The sequence below is a fragment of the Mytilus californianus genome, unplaced genomic scaffold (assembly GCF_021869535.1).
Source record: "Mytilus californianus isolate M0D057914Y unplaced genomic scaffold, xbMytCali1.0.p SCAF_3, whole genome shotgun sequence".
Lineage (NCBI taxonomy): Eukaryota > Metazoa > Mollusca > Bivalvia > Mytilida > Mytilidae > Mytilus > Mytilus californianus.
Genome location: NW_026262679.1, coordinates 20,707,970 through 20,725,086, shown reverse-complemented (window position 1 = coordinate 20,725,086; position 17,117 = coordinate 20,707,970). Strand labels below are relative to the sequence as shown.

At 32.1% G+C, this 17,117-nt stretch overlaps 1 protein-coding gene across 1 annotated transcript; it reads left to right on the top strand.

Moving 5' to 3' along the window:
• Positions 1–9,475: 9,475 nt before the first annotated feature.
• Positions 9,476–15,524, top strand: LOC127734100 (la-related protein 6-like). The gene has a single exon (XM_052243729.1). It carries the CDS (start codon positions 9,642–9,644, stop codon positions 11,091–11,093), a length of 1,452 nt encoding a protein of 483 aa, XP_052099689.1. The 5' UTR covers positions 9,476–9,641; the 3' UTR covers positions 11,094–15,524.
• The last annotated feature ends 1,593 nt before the right edge of the window (positions 15,525–17,117 follow it).

Genomic DNA, 17,117 nt, shown 5'->3' with positions numbered 1-17,117 from the left:
AAGAGCTAACTCATCACTTAAGTTGATCAAGAATGATTTGAGAAGCACCATGAAGGAGGATCGTCTAAATGCTCTGCTTCTTTTTTATGTTCACAGAGACATTGCACTCGATTATGATAGAATAATTGACGATTACGCCATGAGAAATCCGCGTAAAATGGTTCTAATGAATCCACTCTAGTCTAACCATTCATTGAAAATTAGAGTCCGTCAGTATTTCTGTGTTCATTTTAGGTTTTGCGTTAAGGTACATTTATACTAGCAACATGTATATTTGGTATAGCATTTTTACTTCCCATGTGGATAGCCTTTGATAGTATCATATTGTTTCAATATCCATTAGTGAGTAACTAAGTGACATTGACCTACATTTTGCTATGAAGTTCAAGCACCATATTTATTTATGTTCCATATACAATCTAATTAAAATATAGAACTCGGATTTCGTTATACTACATATAACGAAATCCGAGTTCTATATTTTAATTAGATTGGTTCCATATACCACCTATCGGAACTAGGCAGTAACATGATTGCTTTCATTTAATACTGTAGTACAATGACGTCAATGTTTCATGTTCAACCATGTATTCCACATTAAAGCCTACAATATTTAGAACGAAAGAACTTTATACTTCAGTGTTTGTTTGTCTTGTATCATGTGTGTCGTTCAACGAAACCAGAACTTAATCTAAAATAGAAAGATATTTATCAGTCTGGCTACTTCATAATTTGATGCTAAATTGTTGAAATCCAGGAGCTTCTGAGCTTCCCCATGGACCCTCTTCCAGGGCAACCGTAATTACGCCTCCCGTTCATAAAATCCTGGCCTAGGACTATTGAAATGTTAAGTAACGCCTTATACACTAGAATTTGGAATTTCTCGTTATTGGTCTACTGCGGTTAAGATCCATCCAATCATTTAAATATACCATAGGCAATTAATGGAGAGAATTCGGCATAAAAAATGTTAGACCCTGACACTTTAACTATAAAATATACATGGTCCAAGTCAGGAACGTTTCATTAGTGCATTTCACAATTATTTTATGTTTTTTAGCAAAAAAAAGTCAAAAAATATTTTCGCCTCGCTCCGCTCGGCCAAAGATTTTATTCTACACCACCTCTTTCAAATATCCTAGAAACGCCCCTGTTTCCGTCACGCGAGGTGTGGACTCACGTTTTGAGTGTGGAAACTCCAGCGCTATGAACAGCTAAACACTTCCAAGTATGTACAGTTGTACAGTTAAAATAAGTGAAGTCTGTATATATGCACAGTTAAAACGTAAGATGGTATGAATTAGTTGTGGAGTAGTATCGACACGCTGGCAGCTTGAATGGCGTGTCGACTTGAAATGATCCACAGACGGGAAAGCTCGGATATCTGGAGGTATTATACGGTATTTCAAGATATGATAGTGGCAGGTATGAATATCAATACAGACAAAGTACGTGAAGTATAAAGAACAGACTGACAACATATTCACATGAAACACATACAAGCAATGCAAATATAACATATAACAATACAAACCACACATGCAAAAATTATTGCCACTAGGAGAAGCTCAAATATATGAATGTAAGCAAGAAAAGCATAGTTTACTGACGCTTTAGCACCACTATAGCTCATAAGTGATAGATAAAGACAGCAAACTATTATATATATCAAGTTTTAAAATCAAAAAAGGAAGAAAAAGATAAATGAAACTCACGCGGGCTTAAACGTTTATTTGTGGGACAGCAATGGATGTCATTATTTGCATGAGCTACAGGTACAATTTTATATAAACAACCCAGAAGAAATAAATTCCATAGTCTTCAAGCAACCAAAGCTTTTCTTACCATACATTGTTGTTTTCGGTCGTGGTATATCAGCTATACCTTTGTACTGTTTAAGTAGGATGTTTGTAGTCGTCGTAAATAAATCTGAGTGCTCGTTCTGGTATTTCCTAGATTTTTTTCGGTGTTTTGTTCACGCGAAAAGGATATTGGGTGACTGGATGCCAGGCTTAGGCAAAATATAACTATGGGTATTCTTTAACCTTTAACGATACAAAATGTCATTACTATCAAACTATGAAATATTGTGACGTCACAATATGGACAAAATTTCAAATGAAAAAAAAAATTATATGGAAAATTGTTCTACTCTGGATATCATTTCCTAGACAAGGACAAAATATAATAATCAACAATCATGACTTTTTTTTGTCTCGGGGGACATTATTTTATGGGACAAAATTTCCTTTACATAAGCAGTGCATGCTTCCCTTCTCCCTACAAGACAAAAAGTTCCAAGAAAATCTTTTCGTCGGAAAATATTTTTTGAGAATAATCAGTTTTACATATTGTTAATCGCCTACAAGGATGAATACTATAATATCATTGTCGCCTATCAGTCACCTATCTGTATCAGTGGGGTAAAAAGCCGGGAAATCTATATCTGCGGAGTTATTTGTTTTACCAAAACTCACCGCCGGTAAACTGTATACTATACAAATCCTTGACTGAGATTAGTCTGAGACGGTGACCTATAGTTCATCGATCCCGTCACTTGGACTCTGTTGGATAGTTGTCTAATCATACATATCCCTATTTGTATATTGACATGCATTAGTAACCTTAGCTGTAAAAAACACAAAATATTGTATGTTTTTATTGTCTTTATGTAATGTGTATTTTTTGTTTTAAATGTACTGTACTATTTTGTGTGGTCGATTAAAAAAACCTTCAAAGCTTATGTTATTTGTAATTTATGCACGTCAACTTTAAATAAAACCGTTTTGACTTTGAAGTCATTAATGGCAATATACCCTCAATCGATCAATTTCAGTCCTAGCGGTCTGTTGTGGACAGTCGTTATATTTCGCAAATATGTACTCGTGAGAATATAGTCATACCGATTGATACAAACTGCAGTAAAATTTCGCGACAGATCATTGACATAACTCATGTTAGGTATGGCACAATTTTCTATAGATATTACATAAACAAATCGAACGAGTTAAAAGTTGCCCGACGGTTAGTCTTGAGATCCTGGCACTGACAAAGAAATGATCAATCAGTGCCAATTAATTACTTGATAATATTTATACTAAAATTAGAGGCTCTAGATATCCTGTGTCGCTCACCTTGGTCTATGTGCATATTCAACAAAGGACACTCTCCAGCATTGTAGACGAGAATAGAATTCATGACAAATCTGTTTTGTTGATCTTGTATTGCTGATCATTTAGTCTGTTTAGGTTCGCTCTATCTTCTTTAGTTTTTGCTTAAAACACAAAAGAGGGTAACAAAAATCCCTCATTTAAGAGCAATCACTCCTATAAAAAGTGACAGTCTACTAACTATATCGGAAAATTTGCCTTGTTAGTAGATCTTGACTTTTTTGGTGATTTAAAGTGTATATTTATCTATTATAATTTTTTATCATATAAGGCAAAACGCAAAAACAAAATCGTCATTAAAGGGCAATAACTCCAATAAGGAGTCGTCAGAAGATTTCCTCTAAGTGTCTTAATTGTAGATATTGTCTTGCTGATCATTTTTGCTTATTTAAGTTTTTATCTATCTATTATAAATTTTAAGATATAAGGCAAAAACGCAAAAAATTGGTAAAAATCGTCATCAAAGGGCAATAACTCTAATAGGGATCGACTGACGATTTTAACAATGTGGACTTATTTGTAGATCTTGTCTTGGTGATTATTTTTGCAATGTAAAGTTTCTCTCTATCTGTTATAGTTTTCAGGATAAAAAATTTGTCATTTAAGGGCAATAACTGCTATAAGAAGTCGTCTGTCAGTTTTTACGTATATGGACAATTGGTAGAGCTCAGCATTCTAAACATTTCTGCTCCAGCCAGATTTTCTCTATTTATAACGGTTTTCAAAATAATAGACAAAACTTGCATTTTACCCCTATGTTCTATGTTTAGCCATGTCGGCCATCTTGGTTGGTAAGCGGGGTCATCGGACACAATTTTTAAACTAGATACCCCAATGATGATTGTGGCCAAGTTTGGTTAAATTTGGCCCAGTAGTTTCAGAGGAGAACGTTTTTGTAAAAGTTAACAGACGACGACGGACGACGGACGCTAAGTGATGAGAAAAGCTAATTGGCCCTTTGGGCCAGGTGAGATAATAAGGAAGCGTAGTTTGATTGCCACTGAATAAGACGACTATTCACCAGAAACTAAATGACTGTAGACTATTGTTCACCGCACTGCCTTTAACAATGAACAAAACTATACAATAAAGTAAGCTACAAAAGACCCCTGCATGACAAAATTTGTTACAATTGAAAAAAAGAAATTGAACGGCAAAATTTATGAACTATAAACTAAAAACAAATATGGCAGACAGCAACCAACGACAATCGCTGATTTATACAGGCTCCTGACATGGACAGGCAAACAAAGAATTTGGCGGGGGAAAGCATTTTTATACTCAAACTTCCTTCTTAACTTAGACAGTGGTTTAACCACACAATATGTACATAAGATCAAACTGTAAATCACAAAAAAACAGCCAATAAAAAGACAAAAACACAAACTACCGATCCAATAGTATACATGCATGCAGTTACTGAAAGCTAGATTAATGCCAATTTCAACGTATAAACCATGTTTTCCCTAATTAAAATGTCAATCATTACATCTCCAATGGATTAAGTATAAACACGCCATCAACAGTCTGAGAAAAGCACAGCCTTATGCAATGCCAACATATTAGTATCGGTACAATATATATATATATATATATATATATAGGACCATAGGTGTTCATAATTGTATATATATAAATACATTTTTAGTTTTTCTTCAGTTTATTGAAAAACCAAAACAATGTTTGTACCAATAAAGACATATAATCTAGGTAACAGTGTTAAATTAAAAACAAATTATAAGTTTAGACAAAGAATAAATAAGTAACATGGGTGTACGTTTTGTCGATACATTGAATTCGTCCTAAACATGCATGAAATATTTGCCACTGGAAAGCTAAGCAACCAACTATCAATCAATAAATCGATATATTGAAAAAGGGGGAGGGTTGAGATATTACAAATTTAGTTTAGCCCAGTCATGTTTACATGTGCCTGTCCATGTTAAGAACCTGGTCAGTAATTATCATATGGCATATCTTAATATTTTTCTCGTTATTTTGAGAATTAAGTGTTAGTGGTAGATTTTTTTTTATAGTTTCTGTTAAATTTATTAATAACTTTTCATAAAAGACTCGGGACGAATTAGAGCTTTACATATTTATAAACTCATGTCTATTGTTTAAGATGTATGTTGCCCTTCAAATGTGTTTGTGTTATTTTTGTCGATGGTTAAAAACTTTGCTGTCCGATTAACGCGTACACCCCACATCTTCTATTCTTATCCAAAAACGATTTAACTTAATCCATTAATTTTATACAATGTGAGACACTTCAAGGGGAAACAATTTGGAACAGTAAGTGTTAGCAAAATGTGAACCACATGCAGATAATTAGAAGTGCGTGGATTTCTGCGCTGCAGTGTTAATTCCGTAGTAGCAAACAGATGATGTCGACACAAATTCTACAATTCAGAAAAAATGAGCGATCGAGACATTAAATACATATTCACAACTTTAAATAATGATAGATGCATCATGCACTTTAGTGCTGGAGGGTACAGCAATAAATGCAGATAATACATGGCCTTGTCTACCCCAGAAACCGTAAACACATGACAGTTTATAATACATGGCCTTGTCTACCCCAGAAACCGGAACACATGACAGTTTATGATACATGGCCTTGTCTACCCCAGAAACCGGAACACATGACACTGAGTTTATAATAGAATAACCTCATGACTGTGTATGTAAGAATAATATGGATAATATACATCTGCCACGAATTTGTTCATATACTAGTACATAATTATGTTTTATTTGATTATTACGATCTCGCCGGTGGTGATAAAATGATAAACCGTGTCTTGGCTGCATTGGGTTGGAATCTTCGTCCTGTCTGATGAACTGAATTGATGGATTTCACTGACCTGAAGACTAAATGCATAGTGATTTAATTACCATGCATTTGCAGTTAACGTGCATGTTTCTTTCAAATATGAGCCCTATTGTATATGTATCTAGTCCAGGTAAGTGACCCGGCAGTCCCTCCCGTTCCAGTCCAGTCCAAGTTTTACACTTTCGCTCTGATGACTCAAAACCTGATATTTAAAATAACCGATAATTATAAATAATAATTAGGTCCGTGTTTCTAATGTGGTTTATTTGTGACGCCACCTTCATAAAATATTAAACAGAAAGATTTTATGCATATAAACAAACAAGAAAAACAACTTTATGACTGATTATGCCCGGAGACTATATACGTGCAATGTCAAGGTTCTAATAATTCTTGTGACTGCAGGTAAGCACATTTCAAAAAACAAATTTAATCTTATAAATCTGTAGAAAAAGACGATTAAAATTTAAAACAAAAACAACAAGCGAAGACCTTGAGAAAATATTAATTATTCGATCTCGAATATTCATCGTAGTACAGAGATCCTTCTAGCAAGTGAGTCAAGATTATTTCACTGACACGATAGTTTTATTTTTTATGTGTGTTATTTCATTCTTACGACAGAGCCTTTTGTATTAACTATTGTCAGATCAAAATAAAAGCTACAAATGTCAATTGTAAATGGAATTGTACTGGTATTTAGAGGTGACGGGAGGTAGAAACGCCTTTTAAAATTGACAACGGCCCAAAAGCGGGGGGAAAAAACCTCCAAAAATAATATGTATTCCAAATATAGTTTCCCTATCTGCCATGCTTGGTGGAGAACTTAAATGTTAATGTCTCACCCAGACACCATCATGGGTCCAATCCATTTTGAGGGCCCGACAAAACACTGTTACGTTTGATGCCGAATGTCATTGTTTCAGGCTCCATTTAAAAGAATAATTATATCTAATTCATTATTTGTTTGGGGAGGGTACTGCTGATTGCATAGATAATTGTCATCAAAACAATTATCTATGCATCAGATTGTTTTGATTCTTAAGGGTGCATCCTCCGTGTACTTCTCACAGAGCAAATTTAAGGTGTATTAAGTTCACTGACTTTGGGGTCGTCAGTATGATAACACACACACACACACATATATATATATACATATACAAAAGTAAATTAATATAAATTGAAATATGTTACATATGCTACTGAAAAAGGCCATTCCCCATTTCTCCTTTTAGAAGTGTAACCTTTGTTCATAAGGATTGCTACCTTATGATCAGTGGCATTGAAAAGAAAAGAGTAGGGTATAATTTGGACGTTAACTTTCCCTACAATTCACCCAATTTATGAGACATGCGCGTAGCTACGTTAACGTCAAAACGCCCGGGCGTGCAAATAAATTTTGAAGAAAAAAATATTTGAACCCAAATAAATTATAAGAACTGATTAAAAGCACACGAGCCTTGTAATTTTTTCTTCAATGACTTGTACTTGGAGATAAAAGACAAAGTGACGAAAAATACGTTTTAATCAAATGGTATCATATTATTTTTTATATACTTTCAGTTCATATACATACGTAGCTGTAACTGTTTCGGTTCTTAAAAATCCTCTGCTTTAATATATTCGGCTTTAAGCGTTCCTGATAAAGGTAAACCCAGAAAAGCGCCTCGAACGCATGACATTAATAATAGTTAACGTGTTGTTTTCATATTTTATATTATATATTTTTTTATTTTCTGTCAAAGTCTGAATCTACTGTGATTTCTACTCAGTTTACTATTGTTTAAAGCAATTCATTATCTGCTGAGATACGATGTGGCTTGCATTTTTATGCTACAGTTCAATATCTATTTTAAAGTTACACCTGCCCATCTATGAAAATTTATTAGGACCTGTGTCCGTTAACGAAATTTGAGTGTAAAAAGATGAGTTAACTAGATAAGGTAAAAAAAAAATAATAGAACGACAACTTTCTATTGGAGACTTGCTTTTTTACTATCTCTATAAAGTTTTGATTTTTGTCGATTGATTATTTACCCCACATCTCCTTTTAAACCAATCTAATTAAAATATATATCTCTGATATCGTTATACTCATAAGATACGAGCATGCGAGTTAATATAGATATAAATTTTAATTAGATTGCTTTTAATTATATTTTTAAGCAGCTGGTTTGGGCATTTTTCTCTTAAATAAATTACCATTATATTCCAAATCAATACAATAAATAAATTTAACTTAAAAAAACAAAACAAATTAGACTCTAAAAGAGACGCAAAAGATACCAAAGGGATATTCAATCTCATCAGTTGAAAACAAACTGACAATACCATGGCAAAAAACGAAAAACTACGAAAAGGCAAACAACAGTATACAAAACACAACATATAGAAATATAAGACTTAACAACACGGACCCCACCAAAAACTGGGGGTGATCTCAGGTGCTCCGGAAGGGTAAGCAAATTCTGCTTCACGTGTGCAAACCCCGTGATAAGTCTAATTCTGTAGATCACACGGTATTGTGGTAATATCAACCATTGAGACATATCCTTCGTCATTAGCCTACTTGTTATGTTGACCGTAAAATTTTCGAAAGGATGATTTCTACTTCATCACTTGGAACTCTTGGTTTAGTAGCTTCCTTGTAAGCAGCAACTATCTATCAAGAAAATAATGATAGGAAATGCAAACTCTGGAATATCTTATCAACTGGCAGGTATATACTCCATATGCAGGTGCTGCTGGAATGTTGTTACATAGAAAAGATCACAATTGAAGGCTGAAATCATCTCCTTTGTCGTAAAGTTTTGTTCTTAACCGACCAAGTATGTTGCTATTGATGTGTTTTTAATGACAGATATTGGTCTCTTTCTCAATAACGCGTGAACGTCCAGGGCGACGGTTTTCGACCCCTCAGTACCGGGTCTTCTGTCCTGGACCTCAAACCCCTCAATGAGGTTCGGGCGTACACTTAAAAATGGCCTAGCTACGCCACTGTGAGGGTGTGAATGGGGTTTACAGAATCGAGAATAATGGGGAAAACGTGAAGAATAATGGACAATAAAAATACAGAATAAAGAAGAATAGAGAATAATGGGGTGCTAAAATATAAAGAATAGAGAATATTTCCCAAAAAACATAAAGAATAGAGAAGAATGACAAAAAAAATTAAAGAATACAGAAATGAAGGACCACCCACCCAGAGCTGGGAACAGTATATCTAATATATATGTTCCTGCCCAGAGTGCGATCTCATTTATCAACTTTTTTTTCTTTTTTTTAAATTATTGTTATCATTAATTTATTTTTTGTATTATCATTATCATCATCATTATTATTAAAAATTAATTACTTCTACTTTGAGAGCAAGTATCACCAACATCACTGAAATTGTAATTTGTTTCATTTTTACTTATAGTGAAGAAATGGAACTGTCCCAATGGAAACTTTGAAACAGTCCTTATTTTTATAAACCGGAAGCGGAAACCGATTCCTCCGACGTCATTTTAGGATATTTTAGAAGTTAGGAACTGAGGTCGGCAGTTCTGTGGGATTTCCTACAGTTTTACCACCTTGGCTTAAGTTGTGAAGTATAAAATAGCCACCCGAAGAGAAGTAAGCTAGATTTCATGATGAGTGACTGCACTGTAAGTTCAATTATCCCTGAAATTCGCGAGGAGACTGTTCCATCATCACCAGATGTTCAAAACGGTGACGAAAACGTGGTCACATCGTCTATTCAAAACATTCGACTGGACCAGTTAAAAGTTGACGACGAAGCTAATAGCAGTGTCTACACGAGTGAAGAAGAAAGTGGCAGTAGGAATGCGTCGGATGAAAATGATCGTTCGAAATCTCCTGAGCCAGAATTTATCCCACCAGACGATGAACTACGTGACAAAATCGTAAAACAAGTTGAGTTTTACTTCTCAGATGTAAATATTCTGAAAGATGCATTTCTTTTGAAACATGTTCGAAGAAACAAACAAGGGTATGTAAGCATTAAGCTTATTACATCATTCAAAAAAATGAAATCATTAACAAAAGACTACAGAGTAGTTGCATATAGCTTAAGACTCTCTGAGAAGCTTGATGTAAATGAAGAGGGTAGAAAAGTACGTAGAAAAGATCCTCTTCCAGAGTATGATGAGACAATACCGTCAAGGTCTGTTGTAGTTGTAAACCTACCAATGGAAAATCCCACTATTGAAAATGTCGCAGAAGTTTTTTCAAAGTGTGGAGAAGTTTCATTGATTAGAATTCTTCGTCCAGGAAAGACAATTCCTCAAGATGTGAAGAAGCATGCAAATAAACATCCTGAAATAGGAACAACAACATGTGCGGTAATAGAATTTGAAAAACATGAACATGCAAAATTAGCTGTGGAAAGTTTGAATAATAATGATGACTGGAGGAAAGGGATGAGAGTAGTTCTCCTTTCTGCTCAAAAGAAGAAAGATAGAAAAGATCAGAATGGACAAGGTAATGATACTGGAAAAGAAGATGATGAAGAAGATCCCAAAAAACAGAAAAAAAGACGTGAACGACGAAAGAAAAACCGAATTGATGAACTTGCTAAAAACAATGATTCTTCTTGTTACAGTAGTGGCTCAGAGGTTGAACATTCAGGACGTGGTCGTCAGTCACATCAAAAGTCATTGAGCCCTAATCATTTAGAAGTTAATAAACTAAGTCCAGGTAATTCTCCAAGATCTAGTCCTAGGTCAAGTCCAATGACTAGTCCAAGAATGCAAAGAAATAAGTTTCAGCATGGTAAATCTCCATTGGCAGATAACAGTCCAAACTTGAGCCCTAGACATAGTCCTCGGAGTAGTCCAGAAACTAGTCGCAAACAATACAATGATTATTCCTCAGGTGGTGAGGGTAGTCCATCAAGTCCATGGATCCGTCGTAGGATGTTGAAAGCTGCACAAGAAAAGAGTCCTCTTGCATCAAATGAAAGTAATGGACCAAAACGCATGCATGACATGGAAGGTGTGGTACGTCAACCTAAAGGACCAGATGGTACTATAGGATTTCATCTTGGTAGAGGAAAACCAAGAAGTAGTACATTCTCTTAATTGTTATAACTTATAGGCATTACTAAATGTTTATTACATGTTTATTACATGTTCATGTACAAAAAAAATGTATTAAGGCCAAATGAAAAATATTGTTACAGGGAAAACCATTTTATTTTTCTTAATCAGTCTAATACATATTTGTATAAACATGATAAAAGCTAAGGATATAAATTATCAAACAGTAAACTGTCCATTTATTTAGCTTTGTAATTAAACACAAATAAAGTAGTTGTTTATCTTTTGGAGTTTAAAGTGAGAATCTAGCAATATTTATTCTCTTTTTCAACTATGTAATTCATTGGTAGGTTGGTTAATATGAGTATAATCTTAATTGTTACAACTGTACATGAAAACAATGAAATCATCAAAATGTCTTCATCATTGATAAACATTATTAGTACATTTTTCATGTTTTTTGTGCATATATTTTTTATTTGGTCTTAAACATTATTTATTGTTAAACTGTCCCTGTCCTTGTCTTTGTTGTGATTGAATATATAGACGCATTTATTCATAGATTTTCACATCTTCATATAAAAGTAATATTTTACAAAGACTTAAGTAAGACAGATTTTAATCTAAAGCCAGTTATTACTTAATTATGATTAAAAGTGCTGTTGTGATAGTTTATATTATTGTTTGTCATTTAAGATATCAAATCTTGTAGAAATATTTTTTTTTCAGACATTTTTTAGGGGGAGTCCTGTCAGTAAATATTATTATGATTTTCAGAGTTATGTCAGTCCATGTCATTATGTGTAAATATCATGATTTGATCACTGAGCATGTCAAAGCACTAATTTAATTAAAATAATCAAATTGTCTCTGGATGTGAACAGATTGCCTTCAACAAATAAATGTAATTTAATTTGCAGTATAAGTTAATTTCATTATACAATCTGAGACTAGAACACAATTAATTATGATTAAATTGACAACTGTCAATCAGTTTTTAGTAAATACAGTTTATTATTTCAATGTCAAGACTAATTATACCTATTGGGATTTATCCAAAATTTAATAAAGATTTAAAATTACTATATATATACACTATGTACATTTTATTAGGAAAACTTTCTTTTAAATTAATAATTTTATTTTAAACATCCTCATAATCATAACTTATGGTACAAGGGAGACAACTTTGATTATATAGCATAAGCTGTTCAAATGTTTAAGACTGATGAAGTTACCCTAATGTAATAAAGCGTGCAATCAAACTTTATTTATTTTATCATTATTTGAATTTTAATAACTTCAGTTTTTACACATTCAATCATGAATAAATAAGAATGAACACGAAAGTATATATTTTTTAAGTTGTTTTATTTTATAAAGTATATATTAACCATGTTAGCATTTGTTTGAATGTATGTACCAGGCCAAAAAGTCATGATAATGTCTTGTTCTTAGTTTAATGAGGGCATATATTTTAAAATATCTTTTACATGTTTGTGATGTATGGTTTACAATTTTTCTTCACTTTTGAAGAACTTATTTTCACATTTTTGGCCAAATTCTATATGTATGTTCATACAACGTATGTATGTACAAATTAAATTCATACCACAGTAAGAACAATTTCTGTGACCATTATTTTCTAAATATAGTAACAAAATGATATTTTGTACAACATCATGTCACACCAGTCTGCAATTAGGGGCCCATTAAGCATGTTAAAGGGTGGAAAATAAGTTTTACTTTTGTGTTATCATTTTAATCTCTTAACAGGTCTTTTTTTATGTCCATTTATCATGTTTAATCATGAAGAATATATTGTTTACAAGATTAATATTGAAGAAAAAAATGTAATAAAATCATCACTAGGATTTCACAAAAGGGATACATTTGTCAAGATTTTTATGAAGATGTGCACCAAAATTACACCTATGCCTTAAGTGCAAGAAGAGATAACTTTATTAAGCATTTAATTGTGTTCAGGATCAAGTTTTGATATTATTATTACTGTACATCATGTACATGTAGTTCTGAAATTATTGCATGCATTTATTGATACCCTCGTCATGTGCGTTGAACAATACATGCACACAGTAAATGAAGATTAGTTGATCACTTTTTATGGAATTGCTGGTCAGGAATAGGGCCGTTGATCAGTGGTTTCAATATTTATTAAGGCAATCCTCACCCTGTCACATTTATCCAGTAGATAATAACATCACAAAATTTCTGAATACATGTATACTGTAACAAGATTTTTTTTAGACAACATATTTTATATGTTACATGATGGCATATGTGAATAAATATTTTTCACATTTTTTTTTAACGAAAGTCATCTTTTTGCATGGCTGATATGGCATGAACGGGAGAATCTTTGATAGAAAATGTGATTAAGAGATTCTGACATTGGCTTCCTGTGAAATTATAACATGAGGTTCATATAAGCTCTTTATTGCTGTTATCTCATGTCCTCTTCCAGTGTAGAAAATCAGATAAATTTCGAATTTTAATGTTTGGTTAAAAGTATTTAAAGAATATTGTATACAATTACAAAATGTTCAAAGTCTATTTTCACTGTTTGTAAAATGCCTTTAGAAATTGTAATGTCAAACTGTCTTTGTTTGAAGTAAGAATAAACTTCACATTTTACATATTGTATTGTACCGGGGTAGATTAGTTTTTGTTAAGGTAATACTTTGGTAGTTAATAGCCACTAGTCTTGATATACAGATAATAAATTAATTCTCTGTGGCATCGGATATCTCTGGTATCCCCCCTGAAGCTCCCCAGATCAGGAGGGAATCTCATGTTGATACTGGTATCATTCAGAGAATACCATGTATACATTTCAATGTACCATTCCATTCATTGTTATTTTACTTTTTTTTTAAATATTTTTTGACTTTGTAAATTTGTATATCTTGAATTAGGTTTTATGAATATATTGCTCATTTAAAGAACTGTCTACTTTTTATGTGGTAATTTCTTTTAAGATAATGTTTTCAATTATTTATCATGAATATTGTCATAAGAAGAAAATGTATATATCAAATATTGATCATTTATTATCTACATGACTTGAACTTTTTTTAGTCTTATTGTATAATGTCTAATTTATGATCTCTTTTAAAGATCACAACCTTTCATCAAAAATGTTTTAAATGTTATAAAATGCTTTGTAGAATTAGATGTACAGTGTAAAGATGATCATGTGTTTAAGAAACATTTAATACATGTAGTAAGCTCCAGTTCTTATGAACAGGATTAAGTATATACTATACTGTATTTAGATATTTCTTACTGAATTGTGACACACATTTTCAAAATGAGCTCTTAATTTCTTTTTATTCAAACACGTTCATAATTATGAAAATAATTTGGAAAATAAGTTTGTTTTTAGAAATAATGACTTTTAAATATGATTTAAGAAGTTTTTGTGACCCTAAATTCTTGAGAAAATGGTTTGGAATGATAAATTATTTATATATGATAACAGGCTGAATTTAGTCATCACTTATCTATTCAACTATTTGGATGTAACCATAGCAAATTCAAACTGTAATAATACAAAGATTTAAGTGATAATGGGATAATTCTATTCACTTAAGCATAATCCATAATCATATACATGTAATATACAATTTCATCATAATTACAGCTCAAGAATTCTTCAGATATATATATTTTTTTGGCTGTAAAACTGCCAAAACTATTTATTTGTTAGGTCTTGTCTATAATTATCTGCAAATGTTCATTCTAATATAATATATTGACAAAATCCCACCTTTCAAGCATATATGTGATTCTTTTCTTTAGCATTGTTTTGTAATGATATTATATACATACATAAAACATTGAGCAAATTTTCAAAATAGCAATATTACAAAAGATGTATGTGAAAAAAAGAAGTTTAAAGCTAACACAAATGTAGGATATGTTCATGTTTAAAAACCCAATGTTTAAAGAAACACGAGTTGTAATTTTAAACTTTGACCTGAGAGGTTTTCTACATTTACATCAACAAGTATGGGAAAGGACATTTTAAATTAAATTCTGGGGTACAATATGTAATTGTTCAAAATAACATATTCTCTAGAATAGAGCAAATTTGATGAAAACTTGTATTTTTATTTTTGACAGTTTTAAAGACGTATATTTTAGTAAATGTCCAAACTGCTTGTTTTCAACTAGTAATTAGATGTTTCATACTATCTGTTAATCTCTCCAATGCAAACTATATATGTGATCATGTGAATTTGTATTTATTTTGAATTGTTATAAGAGAGACTTATAAAACTATTTCATAGTAAGGTATACTTTTTACACAGCAATTTTTGTTATTGTTTGTAAGTTTGATATGTTGATAGTCTATTTCTGTACTTAAGGTGCTGTGCATTTTTTGTTTATCATTTTTGCATTCCAAATGCAGAAAGTCATGGATTTGAATAAAAGAAGTGGAATCTTAAACTGTTTGTGTGTTTTCCCTTGCATTATTTAATCTCATTAGTTAGATCCCATTGTATTTACATACATCAATGTATGGCAGATCATTGGTTGATTAATATATAAGTAGTAAGTAATATACACCGAGACTCTGAGAATGAACCGAGAGCTGTATACCAACTACATTACGATTGTTAATTGAAAAAAAAAGTATAAACAAAAATACCAAATGCCGAATTTTAAAAAGGGGAAGTCCATAAAAACTGTCAAAATCAAGCATTGGACTTTATCAACCAAAGGAACAAATGGAAAATAATTGGAATTTACCCTACTTGAATGTCCATCAGTTTAATCATTATGCATATTAGCAAAACTTTCTCAAGATGGTTTAATGAATTTCCACAAAGTATTAGAAAAGGTTACATAATATATAAAAATTCGGTAAAATGATGCTTCAAGTAAAACAATTCAGACAGTTGTAAAATGAGTTTTTATAGAATTATATGGCGGGTTTAAACATATTTGTGAGTACTCAGCCCCCACCCCCTTAACCTGGGATAGTGGTGTAACTGCATATCATTAGACATGCTGTAAAAAAATAGTTCAAAAGGATTTTACTCATCAGATCCATAAAAAGCACAATAAAAACCAAACCCTAACAAAAAGAGAAAGACTCAAAGTACCGATTAAAGAGTACTCAAAGTTACTGAAAGCTAGTACAAAAACGATTACAACCAATGAAAAAATCATATTTCCAAGACATATGTTAATCAGTACACATGCAATGGATTAAGTGTGAAGACCTCATACACAGTCTTAGAAAACAATGACCTTGTACAATACCAAAATATTAGTATAGACCGGATGTAGGACTAAGTATTCATAATTGTATAGGATTGTCTGTCTAATCAGATGAACTGTTGTGTTATCTGTATGAATTGTAAAGTTAAATCTGGTAATGACACTGACGTCTTGAAGAAGTAGGAGTTGGATGTTTGGTGTGGTGTTAAACCAACCTACCAGTATTATTGTCGAGCCTGCGACTTTTGTTGCAAAAGTGAGACATAGAGATCCTACATTCTGGCGTCCACAAATATTCACTCTGTGGTTAAAAGTTTTTGAAATTTTAATAACTTAAACTATCCTGGATTTCTATCAAACTTGGACAGAAGCTTGTTTATGATCATAAGATAGTATCCAGAAGTAAATTTTGTAAAAAAAAAATCCTGTTTATCCGTATTTTACTCATAAATGGACTTAGTTTTTCTGCCAGTTAACATTACATTCACTCTGTGGTTAAAGTTTTTTCAAATTTTAATAACTTTCTTAAACTATCCTGGATTTGTACCATACTTGGACAGAAGCTTGTTTATGATCATAAGATAGTATTCAAAAGTAAATTTTGTTGAAAAAAAATACTGTTTTTCCGTATTTTACTTATAAATGGACTTAGTTTTTCTGCCAGTTAACATTACATTCACTCTGTGGTTAAAGTTTTAAAAAATTATTAACTTTCTTAAACTATCCTGGATTAGTACCAAACTTGGACAGAAACTTGTTTATGATCAAAAGCTAGTATCTAGAAGGACATTTTGTAAAAATATTTTTCCTGTTTTT

Bases quoted from the DNA above. Each gene is read 5' to 3' on its own strand.
- LOC127734100 (XM_052243729.1), top strand. From the start codon at position 9,642: ATGATGAGTGACTGCACTGTAAGTTCAATTATCCCTGAAATTCGCGAG.